The sequence below is a fragment of the Centruroides sculpturatus genome, unplaced genomic scaffold (assembly GCF_000671375.1).
Source record: "Centruroides sculpturatus isolate CEXI.00-Female unplaced genomic scaffold, Cexi_2.0 scaffold5, whole genome shotgun sequence".
Taxonomy (NCBI): Eukaryota; Metazoa; Arthropoda; class Arachnida; order Scorpiones; family Buthidae; genus Centruroides; species Centruroides sculpturatus.
The window spans coordinates 928,009-946,486 of NW_019384397.1; the positions used below are offsets into that span (position 1 = coordinate 928,009).

General features: G+C 31.0%; 1 protein-coding gene across 1 annotated transcript in view; it reads right to left on the bottom strand.

Annotated features, from left to right (window-relative positions):
- Positions 1-4,366: 4,366 nt before the first annotated feature.
- The window catches only part of LOC111618453, a 29,158-nt gene continuing 15,046 nt past the window's right edge, over positions 4,367-18,478 (bottom strand). Inside the window, exons 4-5 of the mRNA XM_023359997.1 lie at positions 8,703-11,051; positions 4,367-7,867 (exon numbers count right to left, since the gene is read on the bottom strand). Of these exons, the coding sequence (XP_023215765.1) occupies positions 5,519-7,867; positions 8,703-11,051 (4,698 nt within the window). The 3' untranslated portion in view covers positions 4,367-5,518. The remainder of the gene's footprint in view (positions 7,868-8,702; positions 11,052-18,478) is intronic.

The following is an 18,478-nucleotide window of genomic DNA, read 5'->3' on the forward strand; positions in this document are numbered from 1 at the left end:
TATTTTTATATATATATATATATATTTTTAATTTTACATAATTTCATCAATATCTAGGTTATTACAATATATTTTATTAATATAATTAAGGAAATAGAGAGATAGATACTTTCATTTTCTCAAACACATTTAAAAAAAAATACTCGTACATTAATGAATTGCTATTGATAAATATAATTGTTCATAGAAATAAAAGTAAATGTATGTTTTAACTAATTTAAATCTCTTTGTTGCTTTAAATATAAATTTAATCAGATAATGTTTATAAGGTAACAGTCCCCTATTTAGGCATTACAAAAGTAAGATGATAAGAAAGTAAAATTAAATAGTGAAAAATGTGTTTTTTTTATTGATTTTTTAAATACATTTTTATGGCTTTTAATTTCAATTAAAAGAAAAGTTTTTTCAGCAGTTTTGTTTTAGAAAATCCGTTCTTTTACTTTCAAGGCAAACAAATAAATAAGAATTAAAGTGATAAAGTCAAAAGTCGAAATTATTAAAACAAAACATTTACTTAAATCTTTACAACACAATCTAAATTCGAAAATTGCAATTTATTTTTTCTTCTTGATACTTGTAATTTCGGGAAAACCGGGATTTTTGGATTTTAGGTATTCGGTATTCGGCCGAATAGTGATTAAATATTCTGTATTCGGCCGAATAGTGAAAAATAGGCCGAATAGGCCGAATACCGAATAGTAACCGAATATTCGTTACATTACTAGAAACAACTGATATTAAATTTAAAAAAAATAATAAGAGAAGCATTCTCGCAAGTCTGTGAATAAAAAAAGAATACATCATACCTGCAATAGAAAACAATCAAAATATAAAATTTTGAAAGTAATGAGTTGTAGTCCATATAAATTCCCAATTCAATCCTTTTTCTTATTTCCTCTTATTTACTGTATTGCACGATATAACAATACGCACTAAATATATTTCCATCCAAATTTATAACATTAATAAATTCAAAACATGAGTTCAAATACTTTCGATTTAGAGCCTCAGTCAGTCAAATTTCTGACATAATATTATTCATAAAGGTTTTGTTAGTTTAACACGGTAATGCTTCACGAGCCTCACTAGTTGTGAAATCGTACTTGACCTTTAAAATAAATTAATCTTTTCAAGATGTTATGACGTGGAAATAACATAACACCGAAAGTTTGCTACAAAATAAATATTGGACAATAGAACATGACAGAAGTTATATAATTGAATAGTATCAGTTATTACTATAAACGTTCATTATCATGTATTATAATTGATTACAAATCAGGGACGTAGTCGTAAGTTAAAACGTTCCAGAGTGATAATTGGCGCTCCGAGTTTGAATCGCCACTGTTTGAATTTCAGGCGCTATCTTCTATGAAGTTTCGTATAGGTAAAGTGCTTCACCCTGCTTTAAAAATAAATATTAGGGTGCCTCTCTGAAACGTCCTGGCACAACTACAGCACAGGTATAAACCTATTCTCTTATCAAAGTTTATAGTTATTGGTTTTTTGGTATAGTTATTGGTTATTGGTATACGTTTAGATATTAAATAGTGGGATATTTTATACTGGGATTTATCATCCCTTTCTGAGATAATATATTTTTATTTAGGCATCCAAGTTTCTGATTTGTGTGAGGCTTTTGTTTTTATTTCGTTATTAAAGAATTAATTATAAAATATAAAATAAACATATATTTGTAAAAGTAATAATTTCTTTTATTTATATTTATTTACATAAGTTTTTTTCGGACTGCGGTATTTTTAAAGAAGGCTCGAAAAAACTTAGCGCCTCTGACCTCGAGAAGTGAAAGTATGGCTCTATAAACGAGAATGCGTATCACGTACTGTAATAATATACCAGTGGCTTGTATTTTTTAAAATATAAAGACATATCGCGCGATTATTTTCATATTTTAACGTACTTTGAATTAACTAAAATTAATATTTTATTATAACCGCATTATGTATCTTATTACAAATTTCTATACTACACCAACCTACAGAAAAAGCTCTAGAATTTATTTTCCTTAAATTTACGATTTATGTATCCGTTTGTCATAAAAATTTGTCTTTCCACTTTTTCCCGAGACTACAAATATTCGAGTACAAAGTAACATGTTTCGACTTATTTCTACTTAAGAAGTAGTTAAATAATTAAGAGATTAGGGAATTAGGGACATAAATAAAACACTGCTGAAAGAGCCGGAATATTACTTAAAAGCTTAACCGACCCAATCTCTAGCCGAGTACAGTGGGGACCGATTTCTTCGTAATATTAGACGTAATATAAACAGAAATTTTTCCAGTTCAACGAGAGTGACCGAAAAGTTATAAATTTTGGAAATTTCCGTGGACGACACCTGGTCCTAAAACGAATTAGTTAGAAAACAAATGATTATTAAGTTTAACATATTTATATTTTTACAGCTATGGTGAGAAACGTTTAAAATCTACAACAGCCCTGTCGTGTCCTTTGAGATATACTAGTGATGCGACAAAATAGGTATTTGACATTGACCGGTATCGTCACCCTCGGGATTTGTCAGCCCGCGTATATGCACGTTCTGCAACCGTCTTCGATTCCATCCATTAGCCACTCGTAGGGAGTTATTTGACTAAGTGCATTGTTTTAAGATTTAAAAAGTAAAGAATATTTTGTTAATTTTATGTACGTTTCTTTACAAACTTATATTTAATTATAATTTTCTTTAAAAGTATTGTGAGAGGCCGGACCTCACAGGAAAATTTTATTCAAAAAATTTTTCGAAAAAAAAGAAGATCGCTACGGATATGATTATATTCTTTCCTACGGACTTTCTTCCTTATTTCGGGGTGACACATCAAATGTGTCATTAGGAATCAAATGCAAAAATCGCCATTGGACGTCAAGGACGATTTTACCAAAAAAAAAAAAAAAAACAAGAGTTGTGAGGGAAAGACCCCAAATAAAGGAGAAGGTCCGCTGACGCGACAGGGAGTTCGTCCGTCTTCGAAGGGAGTTCGTGTGTGTACACTCGAATACACTTCACCGCCGATTCTCCTTCAATGGCCAGCGATCAGAAGCTTAACCGCCGATAGCCGATGACCCCAAGTACCCACCAAGGACGCGTCTCCACCGAAAAAGGACCCAAATCAAGAGAGCGATCTTCAGATAAATACCACGCGCGAACGTTTGTAAACTCTCTCTCTCTCTCTCTTAAAGCATGTGTAACTAGTTTATATAATCAATAAACGGGTATTATTTTCTATAATCGAATTGTAAATTGCACTTCTTTAGCCAAATTGGTCTCCATCCCGAGTCCAACCGTCCATAGACGCGACTGCTGAGAGTAAATGCGAACGTAACTGTCTCTGTGTCTACCCAGAAGATACAGTGGTATCAGTCCTGAAGAATTAGTCATTGCAGTCTTCGCCGACGCGATATCGACCCTTCGGTCGTGTGATACCGAAGCATACGGGGTGCTTCGCGCATTGTCACAGTATATTAATACAATTGAAGAATATTTTGTACCAGGTATATATATATCCACCACACATTTTATTTTACCAAATAAGTTTTTATAATTTTATTTTAAATTTTAGCCCTTATATCGTGGACAGAGCCGTAACTACGCAGGTGCAACAGGTGCACCCGCACAGGGCCCACTTGGAAGGGGGAGCCCAAACTGCTGTTCACAAGAAATTATATTTTTAAATTTAAAATTTTTTTGCCTTTCTACAACGCGGTTTGGAGATTACATTTCGCCATACTTAGACCCTAGATGTCTGCTCACCAGTGTTCCCAACTGCGGCGACTTTTAGAGGGACGTAGTGAGATAGCGGAATATTTCTAACTCTTTCCGTTTCTAGAATCGGTATTTAGAGGGCATAGGGAATCTATTGAATCTAATAACGGAGGTAATTATATTGAATTTGCTTATTTATTAATTAAGTACGTCAGATAATCTATTAAAAATACGTTTAAAGAGGTGTACGGTTTTTACTGGCTTATCGAACAAACGAATACGAATAAACCCTGACGTGCAATTAACTGATTGCCCCTGTAAGTCGGCTTCTTACAGAAACTCAGCTTCCCTATCATCAAATGTCAAGGCACGTCACTATAATATACATAAATTTTAAATATACTTATGCAGAATTAAAATATTTGTTGACGAGGAACAACATTTTACATCGCATTCTCGTAGAAATTCTTCAGATATTCGATCAGTCCATAAATCTAGATGAAATAACTCGTTTCTTTATTTATTGCTAGTAAAATTTTTGATAGCTCAAATGCAATAATGGTTTTTCATTTCAAGAAGTAACTGAAAAAGAACTATTTAATCAAGGCTGTATGGGGCCGAAAGCTTGTATGGGTCCTGGAGGTAGTGCAAGCCCTTCTGCCGTGTCTTTTTTTGAACAAACGGAATAGAAGTTTGCAGAATGTTTGCTAATAAAAAGCAGTTTAAAGATTTTATTTTTTGTTAGTAAAAGTAATATTAATTTATAGAGGCAGATATCACGGTTTTCTAAGTTTTCTCTGAGCCGGAAGAAGACTCCCAGTTCACCCTCTCGATGGTCCTATAATTAATGTATAGTACAATCTCTGTAATACAGCCGGTTGCATTTCGAAACGTTCAGAAACGTGATACTAAACAGCTTTTGGGTATTGACGGCACTGTTACCGAGTCTTAGATAAGCTTCCCACAACTTCAAACTTCAGTTCCCACTAAATCTAAACACGTTATTACTAAACGTGGTACGATATTAAAGATTGTTAAGTTCGTCATTTTAGGCGGCTCAAAGGTCAATACTGTATAAATATTGATAAATAAAAAAGAAATTCTCCTCCGAAAATACTATACCACTCAAATAAATTTTCCTACAGTCGCATTTCCATTAAATTTAATGGGAATCCTCTGACTTTGCAACATTAATTACCGGTAGAGCGCTCGGCACACAATATAGCAAAAGACAATTGAACATTATAAAAGATTAACAGTTAATTTGAGAAATCTAAATACTGTAACATATAGTCCATGTATATTTTTTATTAATACAATGTACAATACTAATATCATGCAAGCAGACAAACATTTTCTTTCATAATGATTAAATCATTGAATTCCCTTTCCTTCTAATAATTCAACAATCTTCATAATTCGACAATGTTCATATTGCTGTTTTACTTTGATAGTGACAAAATTAAAAAAAAAAAAAAAAAAGTTAATTTTACAAGAGAAGCATTTAAAAATTATGTTCACCTAACTGCAGTTAATTTTAAAAGATTAATGCAAGTTCTTTAATATTTATTTACGTCAGTCAAAACAGCACAATCGTTTCAAGAACACGTTGCAATTATAGCCGCTAACATTGCCATTTTTCTGATGAACATATTAATAAAAACATATAAAGAAACGAGTTATAAAGTGTATAATAAATCAACACATTTTAAATATTACAAATATTTTTATCTAAGTCATTAAATATACCCTCGAAAATTATAAAGAGCATAAACGTAAATTACATTTAAAGTTTTAAACAAGTTCTTTCATTTTATTCGGATTATTGTATTTCGTAATGGCTTCTTTCAATCTACTCCAGAATAATAACTGAGCATCTTCTTCAGTTGCCCTTAACAAATAAGTCCTTGTTTTTAACAAATAACGAAGTTTTCGAGGTATTAACACTTTTTGTAATTCTTCCATTTTAACTAAAATTAAAGCATCTCTATTTTCTTCGAATAACTTGTCGTGAGCCAAGTATAGTTCCGTCATACGCCAATTGTCCTTCAGAAAATTGTCCGATAATAGAATCACAACTTTACGACTCTCTTCTATTTTATCGATAATATTTTGATGGATTTCCTCTCCGAGGATAAAATCGCGAAGTCGGATGCACAGTTTTAATCCCGATTCTTCAGATTCTAATTTAGGAACTAATTCATTGGCTACCCATTCCGTTTCCTCGTCGCAAAACGATATAAAAGCATCGTACTTGTATTGACGACAAGCTAGTTTTTCTTGTTTAAAATACCAAATTTTCGATCGTAAATGAAACAGCAAATAACGAATACTCCAGCGATAATAATATATCATCGATGCAATTAATAAGATAACGAAGATCGTACTGCACGAAGATATTACAATTGTTATTGTTTCATCGGTGACTAAACGTAAACAATCTTCATATCTCGATGGAAGATTTATTACTTTTTCATTCGAAACTTTCTCCGGAAGAAAGCAAATAAAATTGTCAGAATCTCTATAATCGGTGGCATTTAACCACACGTGCAAATAGTAAAGATTGCACGGAGAGCAATTGAACGGATTCGATGATAAATTAACAAATTTAATGATTTGTAAAATTTCTAAAAATTCTTTAGAAAAATTACTTATGAGATTGGAAGAAATATCGAGATTTTTTAACAATGGCAAATCGATTGACTCATTAGTAAACTCTTTGATACGATTGTTTCTCACGTTTAAATATCGTAGATTGAAATGCGAAAAATTAGATAGATATTTTACGGCATTGCTTTCCAGATTCAAAAACGTTAGATTGGAAACAAAATTAATAGAAGATTGCGGAACGAAATAGAAACGATTACTACTCAAATTTAGATATTGAAGAGAATAAAGATCTACAAAGATATCGTCTGCAATCATTTCTAAACGATTTCGTGATAAATCGAGCGATACGAGAGAAGTCAAGTTAAGAAACGTGCCTTCGGGTATGGATGCGAGATGGCATTCACTAAGATAAAGATAACGCAGATGAGAAAAAGATGCGAAGGATCCTCTTTCCAAGTGTGTTATAGACGTTTTCGAAAGTATGAGTATCTTAAGGTTAGACTGGGCCGAGTCGGATCGCGCTGGCAAAGAAAACATTTTGTTTAAAGGTTTATTAGCTTCTAAATTCAAATACGTCAGATTAACGAATTGTGATTTATAAAAAGGTTCGGGAATTGACTGTAATCGATTTCTGCTAAAATCCACAATCCTTAAACCTGGAAGGTTGTCAAAGGCGTTTTCCTCTATTAAATATATTGTACTTCTCGTCATGTTTAATACTTCCATCGTAGGAGTAAATGAAAAATCGTCATTTCGAATGATATCGAAATGATTTTCTGGAAGTTCTAATTTAAGGAAATTAACATTTGGAACTATAGAAAACATTTTCACTGAATTAATATCTTGCGTTAAATATAAAGAGAATTCTGAAATTGTTGCTTCGTGAAGGAAATAAATCTGATCAAACTGTTTATAGACCATTATTATTTCTTGTTTTGATTGAGGAAACTTTTTAATCCTTGGTACGGTGACCAGCATTTCATAAATACCTAGAATAGTTAATTTACACGATGCGTTTCGATGTTCATCAATGGCCATAAAGTCAAAATTTGGTGAAGTCACATTGCATTTATCTCGAGTTGCAGCGATTCCAACCATGGAACGTTTATTAAAATTGATATGAGCTTTGCCTTTTATGATACTCGCCAATGTGGATGATAATGGAGACATCAGTGTGAATCTTAAACCGTAATTATTCTTTTGATGTGGAGAAAGTCGAAATTTCCTTATCGTCAGGTTTGCAAGCCGTAAACAAATTCTTTCGTCGAAACTATAAATAAAATTATCGCTTTCCATTCCTATTGTCATTTCAATTGCGTATCGTTTAAGCCCAACGTAAGGTGAGAAACTTTCTATATAACAATACATGTCACAACTTGCTTGAAGCTTTTGGCTATTCATAGAAAGTTTGCAATCTGGCATAAATATTAATTTATGAATTTTTACATCCTCGCAGGTATCGTTGGTTACATCCCAAGAATTAGTTGGGCAAATTGTCACAACCAGGAGCAAAGTAATGATTAACATATTGTTCTGAAAAATAATATTTAATTATAAAATTTGTCCTGATTAGAAAATGAATATTTTGTATTAAGTATAAACTTTAATAATAATTCTTTATAATGATAATAATAATAATACTTAATAAATAAAAATTAATAATAGTAGTCAACTATTGATTTGTAAATTTATTACACATATAAATTTATAATTGCTTTAAAAAAGTTTAGAAAGTTAATTAATTTAAGTAATGTGAAAAATTTCATTTTAATATGTCTTCACTGCGTTTATTGTGATGATAATTATACTTGTAGAACATTGGCACAAGATTTTATTAGCAAAAGATCTTTCTTTACCAATTGTGCTGTAATTTTTAATCTCATTCGTATTATTTTTATTTATATTTGATATTACTTTTCGAATTTATTTAATTCAGCTTTATCTTGAGCTATTATCTAGACCACTGGAGAAAAAACTGGGCCATCATCACTTCGATGGACAAGTAGAGACACTAGTTTTGATGTCCCTTTGGACAGTAGCAAATCAAGAGTCTTTCAGAGGAATTTGGTGTATATGTTACCGGCAAAGTTTGAAATCCGGCATTCTATAGAATGCCTAGGCATTGTATATAATGCCTAGCCGGCAATCTATGAAACGATTTATATTTTATAGATTTCCTAGGCATTCTATAGAATGCCAAATGAGAAACTGGCAAAGTATGAAATACATCTCCGTTTCGTTTCAAATATCACGTGGCAAGGCACGTCACTTTTAACGAGCGGCTCAGGCTTAGAATTTGTCAGTTGCACNCACTTAAAATAACATTATACACAGACATTATCTGATTTTATATAATGTTTTTCATGAATTTTTTATTCTCATTGCTATGTTTTTTGATAGCATCCGTCAACCGGTTCCAGAATAATAATCGAGCATTTTCTTCAGTTGGCCATAACAAATAAGTTCTTGTCTTTAAATAATATTGAAGTCTACGAGGAATTAAAATCTTCTTTAATTCTTCAATTTTGACTAAAATTAACGCATCTCTATTTTCGTCGAATAACTTATCGTGAGCCAAATACAATTCCATCATACACCAATCGCTCTTCAGGAAATTGTTCGATAAAAGAATTACTACTTTACGACTCTCTTCTATTTTCTCAGTAATATTTTGAACGATATCTTTTCCAGCAACAAAATCACGTTGGTGCATGCACAATTTTAATCCAGATTCTTCAGATTCCATTTTAGGTACCAATTCATTCGCTACCCATTTCGTTTCTGCATCAGAATACGATACAAAGGCATCGTATTTGTACTGACAAGAAGCTTCACGTTGTTGCTTATAGTTCCAAATAGCTGACCTTACACGAAATAGTAAGTAACGAATGTACCAACGATGGTAATAAATAAAGAACACAATTAATGTCATAATACATAAAACACAAATTATAGAAATCACAATGTTAGTAATTACATTAACATTTGAGTCTAAACAATCTTCATACTTAGAATTAATGCTAATCACTTTCTTTCGATATTGTTCTGCAGGAATAGAACAAATAAAAAGATCTGAATCTCTATAATCGATAGCTTTCAACCACATCTGCAGATAGTAAAGATTGCAAGGTGAACAGTTAAATGGATTAGATGATAAATTAACAAATTCAATGTTTAGAAAATTATCAATCATTTCTTTAGAGATGTAACTCAGAGTATTAGATGATAAATCAAGACTGTGCAAGGAAGAGAAATTTAAAGAGTTTATATCACCAATAACATTATTAATTCGATTTTTTCTCAAATTTAAATATTTAAGATTGGAATGAGAAAAGTTTGACAAAGAATTTATAATATTGTCTTCAAGATTTAAAGTAATAAGATTATTTGCCAAATTAATAGTTCGTTCGGGTATATATTGTAAACGATTTCTACTTAAATTAAGATACCGAAGAGACTGCAAAGAGAAGAAAAGGTCATCAGAAAGGTTTTCTAAATAATTGCCAGATAAATCAAGAAATATAAGAGAAGTTAAATTGGCAAATATTCTATCGGGTAGAGAACTGAGTTTGCATCTATCTAGATAAAGAAATTGCAAATGAATGAAAGCATCAAATGATTCTTCACTTAAATGAGTTATAGATATTTTGGAGAGTATAAGTATTTTTAGGTTGGATGAATATGATGGCATAGAAGACAAGATAAAATTACCATCAATGGGTACATTTTCTTCTAAATTTAAATATGTCAAATTAACAAATCGTGATTTATAAAATGGTTTTGGGATAGTTTGTAATTTACATTTACTAAAATCTGCAACTCTTAAAGCTGGAAGATTGTCTAATGCATCGACATCAATAAAATTAATTTTGCTTCCAGTCATGTTTAATAATTCCAATTTAGGCATAGTAAATGCTATTGTATTATTTTCAATGCTTTGAATATTACTTTCAATTAATGCTAAATTAATGACATTAAGTTTTGAACCAAACTTAAATAATTGCGCTACATTCATTCTATTATTAAATCTCATAAACACATCTGTGATTTCTGCTTTATCGAGAAGAAGGATTTTACTTTCTTTATCAATAATGTCGAATATTTCATCATTTGAAGCTTGGCGTTTTGGAAACCAATCATCAGAAAAAAGCATTTTTATAATACCATAAATTAATAAGTAGCAATTATTACGTTTAAAAGTATACATTAATGACTTAACTGACTGAAGATTTGTAAATTTGGGATTGCATTTTCCTATTATATCACCAACCGAAATTATTCTACGTTGAATAAAATTTATAAATATTCTTATTTCTTTTATATCATTCAGTACATTTTCCATGACGTCGAATAAAGAAAATTTTGTATTGTAATTTACTTTTTTGTTTGGTGATTCTGGAAATTTATTTATTGTTAAATTTGCCAATCTTAAACAAACCCTTCTCATCGTATGATTTAATGGTTGATCGCTTTCTAATCCAAATGTTAATTCTACTGCACTTCTTACAAAACTGGTTTTTGATGTCTTTTTTTCTACGTAAGTAAACATACCACAAGATACTTGAAGATAATTTCGATCATTCAATGTAAAATTGCAATCAAACAGAGGTACTAAATCAATTATACTTAATTCATCACAAGTATCGCTCTCTATATCCCAAGCATAATTTGAATGTAATGTAATAGTTAAAATCCACACTATTATAAGCATATTCATCTGAAAATATAAAATAAATTAAGATTAGTTATATCAGATTATATAACAGCATCTCTCGATACAACTGCAATTTAATAAGCTTAATTAGAATAAGAGAAACGTGATATTCGTCCATCTTTGATAATAAATATTCGTGATTATAATAAAGAAATTTTTCTGTATACATACTGTATTGTTATATATTTCTTAAAATATTAATATTTTACGTTTTAATATCTATATATTACAATGATATTTTAAATAAGAGGCTTACTAACCTTATCATTCTTCCGACAAGGAACATTCTACAGAAAATTTTCTTAACATCCTTAGAAAAAAAATAATCTGTGTAGTCAAATCTTTGGAAGGAAATAACGTAATTAAAGTTAATATTGGTGTAAAAGATTTTTAAATTGTATTGACTTTCAATTTGTAGCGGAGAAGGAACCAATATAATTAAGAATAAAAAAAATTCTCTCGGTTATTTAACCAGAAACCATTATATTAGTGGCTCGCTGATTAGTCACAATTCGTTGCGTTATCGAAAGGATATAGGTTAGTCATTTTTGTTATTTTAAAACATTGATTAGTTAACGTGAGATAATAAGATGTAATCAGCAGAGTTACGGCCATGTTTATCGTGTTTGAAGTTTAATAACTCCTGTACTTTTTGAAGAAAATTTCAGAAATTTTGCAGGGAGGTATGTTTATTAGATGGATTGATGCTATTAAATTTTAGTGATTAAAGTTCAAGGGAGTGGGAAAACAAAGAGGTCGTATTTATTTCCAGTAGGGTCAAATTTAATGACAATTTTACTCGTTATTAGCATTAACAATATTTTATAAAACACACACTTTACCTTGAAAATTAAACTTTTAGCCATTTTATAATAGTTTAAAATATAAAAAGTTTTAAAATAAATTATCATAACAGATGGCACCACTAAATGTTACCGGTAAAGTTAAGCAACTCGTTATTGGTTTTTTTCATATTCTGTTTTCAGGATAAACATCTCATGATGAATATAATTCCCTAAAATATCCGGTTATTATATAGAAATTTTCGTGAAAAACATTTTATTATTAGAAATTTTAATAGATTCTAGTAAATAAAGTTTATCCGATTTGATTTATAGTAAAACACAGATATTTTACAGTACAGCACATTCCATAAAATACAGAATGTATACAGAAAAACTTTTACAATTATAAAAACAATAAATTAAAAATATGATTAGGCTAATTAGAAAACATTATACTCGTATATTCTGTCGTAAAGTCAATTGAGAACACACTAGTGTATTTATAACCGTTTTGAATTAATAAAAGGAAATAACTAGTGTTGTAACGAATAGTATATTCGGCCTCAGGCCGAATACCAAATATTCGGCCAGGAGCGTGGTCGAATAGCCGAATATTCGGCCAAACTATTCGGCTTGATTAACGCACGTACGAAAATTGGCGCGCAAATCGCATTATGGCAAGGATCCCGCTCTCTATTGGCCCGCTGTCACTACGCTTCGCCAATAGCGTTAATTCTTGGCAGTTGTAGCGGACAGACAAGAGTGTCATGGAAGTATGTGATAAATGATGATATCAAATGTGGATAACAATGAAATGACTTACACGTGTAAATAACGGAAAAAGAACAGAGAAGGACCGTGAAAATGTGAAAATAGATAAGAAATTGAGTTGATAACATAATCGAACAAGTCGAGGCAGCTTATTGGCACGAAATTCGCGGCCGTCAATGCCAAACAATTGTTGTCATAGACTTCGGAAAGCTAAATGCTTGTATTGAAAGTCACTTAGCGTGCACGGGCGAAAGCCTGGAGCCGTTTGGGCTATCAAGCTGTCTCGAATCTGTGAAATCATAACTGCGACTTATATCGACGTCCTATCTGTCTCTTTTCTCCGTTATCACCAGGCTATGAGTCACGTAATTATAAAATGGAAAAACTACGACGGAAAAGTGACGAATCGAAAGTATCGTGAGCGTGTATTATGATGTATGCATAGGCATACGTGGACTAGAGAGATGGAGGAGAAAGAAAGAGCAAAGACGAGCGCTTAAAAAGAGGGATAAGCAGGGTCAGACCCTCAGATGTGCGAGGATTCTCCACGGTGTACAGTACGTGTGCTGATCTTTGTAATTATAAATTGTGAATACATGTGACTAATATTATTTTCTTTTTTATTTTATGCATGTTACAAGTTATAAATAAATATAAACAAACAACACTAACTCGATAACATTAAATCTAAATAACAAAATGATTAATTTACTGTGTTTTTGTTATTTATTACTCTTGCTTTTAGGTATTCGGTATTCGGCCGAATAGTGATTAAATATTCTGTATTCGGCCGAATAGTGAAAAATAGGCCGAATAGGCCGAATACCGAATAGTAACCGAATATTCGTTACATTACTAGAAACAACTGATATTAAATTTAAAAAAAATAATAAGAGAAGCATTCTCGCAAGTCTGTGAATAAAAAAAGAATACATCATACCTGCAATAGAAAACAATCAAAATATAAAATTTTGAAAGTAATGAGTTGTAGTCCATATAAATTCCCAATTCAATCCTTTTTCTTATTTCCTCTTATTTACTGTATTGCACGATATAACAATACGCACTAAATATATTTCCATCCAAATTTATAACATTAATAAATTCAAAACATGAGTTCAAATACTTTCGATTTAGAGCCTCAGTCAGTCAAATTTCTGACATAATATTATTCATAAAGGTTTTGTTAGTTTAACACGGTAATGCTTCACGAGCCTCACTAGTTGTGAAATCGTACTTGACCTTTAAAATAAATTAATCTTTTCAAGATGTTATGACGTGGAAATAACATAACACCGAAAGTTTGCTACAAAATAAATATTGGACAATAGAACATGACAGAAGTTATATAATTGAATAGTATCAGTTATTACTATAAACGTTCATTATCATGTATTATAATTGATTACAAATCAGGGACGTAGTCGTAAGTTAAAACGTTCCAGAGTGATAATTGGCGCTCCGAGTTTGAATCGCCACTGTTTGAATTTCAGGCGCTATCTTCTATGAAGTTTCGTATAGGTAAAGTGCTTCACCCTGCTTTAAAAATAAATATTAGGGTGCCTCTCTGAAACGTCCTGGCACAACTACAGCACAGGTATAAACCTATTCTCTTATCAAAGTTTATAGTTATTGGTTTTTTGGTATAGTTATTGGTTATTGGTATACGTTTAGATATTAAATAGTGGGATATTTTATACTGGGATTTATCATCCCTTTCTGAGATAATATATTTTTATTTAGGCATCCAAGTTTCTGATTTGTGTGAGGCTTTTGTTTTTATTTCGTTATTAAAGAATTAATTATAAAATATAAAATAAACATATATTTGTAAAAGTAATAATTTCTTTTATTTATATTTATTTACATAAGTTTTTTTCGGACTGCGGTATTTTTAAAGAAGGCTCGAAAAAACTTAGCGCCTCTGACCTCGAGAAGTGAAAGTATGGCTCTATAAACGAGAATGCGTATCACGTACTGTAATAATATACCAGTGGCTTGTATTTTTTAAAATATAAAGACATATCGCGCGATTATTTTCATATTTTAACGTACTTTGAATTAACTAAAATTAATATTTTATTATAACCGCATTATGTATCTTATTACAAATTTCTATACTACACCAACCTACAGAAAAAGCTCTAGAATTTATTTTCCTTAAATTTACGATTTATGTATCCGTTTGTCATAAAAATTTGTCTTTCCACTTTTTCCCGAGACTACAAATATTCGAGTACAAAGTAACCGGTTTCGACTTATTTCTACTTAAGAAGTAGTTAAATAATTAAGCGATTAGGGAATTGGGGACATAAACAAAACCCTGACGAAAGAGCCGGAATATTACTTAAACAAAAGCTTAACCGAACCAATNAGAAAGGCATAAATTTTGTTTTGTACAACTTTCATTTTTCTTTACGTATTTTGAATAAATTTTTTTAATGGCACTCTCATTATTTTTTCAGAATAACATTTGTATTTTTGAAGAATGCACGTCATTTATATAATAGCCTTATCAGAACCTTTTTTCATACTTTGCCTAAATAGCATTTGTCATTCTATAGAATGCCTAGGTATTATATACAATGCCTAGGGAAAGTATGTAATAATTCTCATATTTCATAGATTGCCTAAAAACGCCAGGCATTATATACAATGCCTAGGTATTCTATAGAATGCCGGCTTTTCATACTTTGCCGGTAACATATACAAAGAGCATGCATACAGAGAATTTGTTACGTTTGTACGAGATGTGCAGCCTGCTACATAAGGCCAAATAATAATAATGAAGCAAAAGAAATCACTAAAAATTTCTCATCGCTAAAGGTGCAAATAGTTTTCCAGGTGTAATAGGAATGTTTTTTGTCATCAAGTAGCAAATGAAAAAAACATTTTTAGTATAGGAAAGTATGGGCGCAAGTGACGCACGCGTTGAGGCACAAACACAAGAACACATGAAAGGAAACAAATTGTTTACTTACAGCTTCGTTGACAAGAGCGTCTTTACATCAATGTTTACAATAATTGCTCAAAATTGTGCCCACCAACAGTAATGCAAGCTTGGCAGAGTTAACTTTTGGAGTGATCTGTGTACAGTTTCAAAGATGCCAAGTATTTCTCGCACACGCAATAGCAGTCGCAACGGCTATTCGAGCGAGGAGGGCCTCAACAGAGTCAACTGGATTCTCGTAAACGAGAGCCTTCAGATATAGAAGTTTGACGTAATTGTCAACGATGCTGTAAGTAAACAACTTATGTTTCCTTTAATGCGTTACTTCTTGTGTTTGTACCTCAACGCGTCACTTACGCCCATACTTATACAAAAATGATTTTTTGTCGTGTGTTCTACCACCCCTAAAAGTTTATCCCATAAGTTCTGAATCGGTCTATATAAAACGAAGAACTTCCGTCTTGAAGTTTAAGTTTTCGTCCGGTATTAACCACATTGCAACGGCTGTGAGGACTGTTGTAGATCGAAGAATCCAGTGCTCAACGGTCATATGACTTACATACGTCCTGTTGCTAACGGAAAGGATTAGAGTTGAGTCTTAGCTACGAGGTTATATGTTGGTATAGTTTATTGTTAGGTTGTATTAATGCCCTTTAGCGGCAGAAAGCATTGTTTTAGTAGAAGTAAACTGTCAAGACTTGTAGACACAGATTAGTAGGGTAACGACTTAGACAATCACTGATGGTGTTTAAATTATGACGATGCATTTGGGGATTTTGAATGATGATAGTATGGATGTCGTAAAGCTTAGTGCAGTCGTTTAGACGATGCAGAGTAGTGTCAGTAACGTTGAACAGTATGCGCGCTTACCGATAAGTAGGCTATGCACTGCCACTCCCTCCATAAGGAAGTCTCAGTGCATAGTCTACTTATCGGTACGTGGTTGGTGATGAGTATGTTGGCCCGGGCACGAGTGACGAGGAGGTGTCGGAGGGAACAGGCATTGGAGAACCAAGAGTAATAATCTGTTTTGTCATAGTTAGTCCTGATAATAATCATGTCTTTGGTATCATCAAAGTCGACGATGGAGATTAGAATCGTTTCGTCGCAAATTGTGGCGACACCGTGGAGATTAGAAATGATAATTTCGAAGGAAATATTGTATATATAGATAAATAACGTAACAAAACGAAATTGCTGACTTAATAATATTATAATGAACAAATCTGAACGTTATATAGCTTAAATCTTGGAAAACTTGAATGCAGATCAATTGGAATATATTTAAAATTAGCATTTGAACTTTGAAATTTGAAACTTTTTTGATATTAAATCTAGGCCTAATGGTTTGATATAAGCACCCTTGTTCCTTATCAGTTGTATTATTTATATAAATATATTGATACATGTATATGTTCGGATTATAATTCACGGACTGTTTAAAACCTTTGACATCAAAATACGAAATTGTGTCTTCTAGTTTTCTACATTTGAAATAGTGGCATCAATATTCTGCTACATTGTATTGGCTCCATTATAAGCAGAAAACTATTCCAATTGGTTACCGTTACAACTTTATTTTAACGTGAACTTATAACGTGAGATTTTGCTTATACTTATAACGTTATGAATGTCCCTAGCATTTTAATAAATTTACATTTACTTTAAACTATTGTATATTAAATAAGAGAATAAATACTTACACGCATTGAACTTTCCAAGTAATTTTCAATCTCACTCATATTAATATTGTGTTTAATTCTATATTTTTAATACAATATTATTCAACAATGAAACAATAATTCCTATCACAAAAGCTAATAAACATGTATCGAATTCTTCCATACATCTTCTTAAGAAACTTGTGTGTTTTATCTGTTTATATAAAGGAAATGACTATATAAATATAGTTAATAAAACTTCCTTCAAATAAATATTAAGTTTTATATTATCAAAAAATTTAATCACATATTTCAAAACGTTATAATATAAAATGAAATGAAGAATAGAATTAAGAATACTTCCAGTGAAAGTAACGATTTTAAATCATTTACATTTATTTATAATTTAAAAATATATATATATTTTTAAACATTGTTTTTTAAGTTTAAATGAAGGTTTCATTTTTAATATTCACTGCAGGAGGATTTCCTTCAAACGGAAGGATTTCAAAATTCTATGAAATGTTTATATTTAATTTGTCTTACATATTAAAAATACAGTAATACATTTTATTGCTGTATTTATTTTAAAAAATAGAGATAAAAGATTTAAAAAAAAACAATTAATTTAAGCAAATTTTATTATTTTTAAATGTTTTTTCCCAGTTTGCAATAATAAATATAATATAGAAGTGAATATTACAAACTTAACGGCAAGGCCCTACGGCTTATTAGTCATAGGGCCTTGCCGTTAAGTCTGTAATATCTGCAATAGGAATTTTTTGAAGTAGTAATGTTTTCAATACATTATACGAGGATTATAATGATTGAAATATATATATATATATATATATTCGTATATATTAATTGGAAATAATAACAAAATTACTATAGATTAGACACTAAACTCTTGCTAATCCGGCAATTTTTTGCCAGATTAGAAAACGTGTCGGATTAATGAGAGTGTAGGCTTAAAAGCCTGTCTAAAGGCAATGAATGACGTGACCGGTCGCTTTATGTTACTGATTCTTTTACAGCTTTATTATTTATTAAGATAAACACGAATAAGAGATAAACATAATAATGGGGATATGTCGGATAATCGAAAGACCGGATTGTTAAGAGCCAGATTAGCAAGAATATACCGTACTAATAAAATACATTATATCAATATAGTAAAAAATTTTAAAATATGTAATTTTATGATACAAATAAAAAAATTCAGCAATGAGTTAATTAGCTTTCTTGGTAACATTTAAAAAA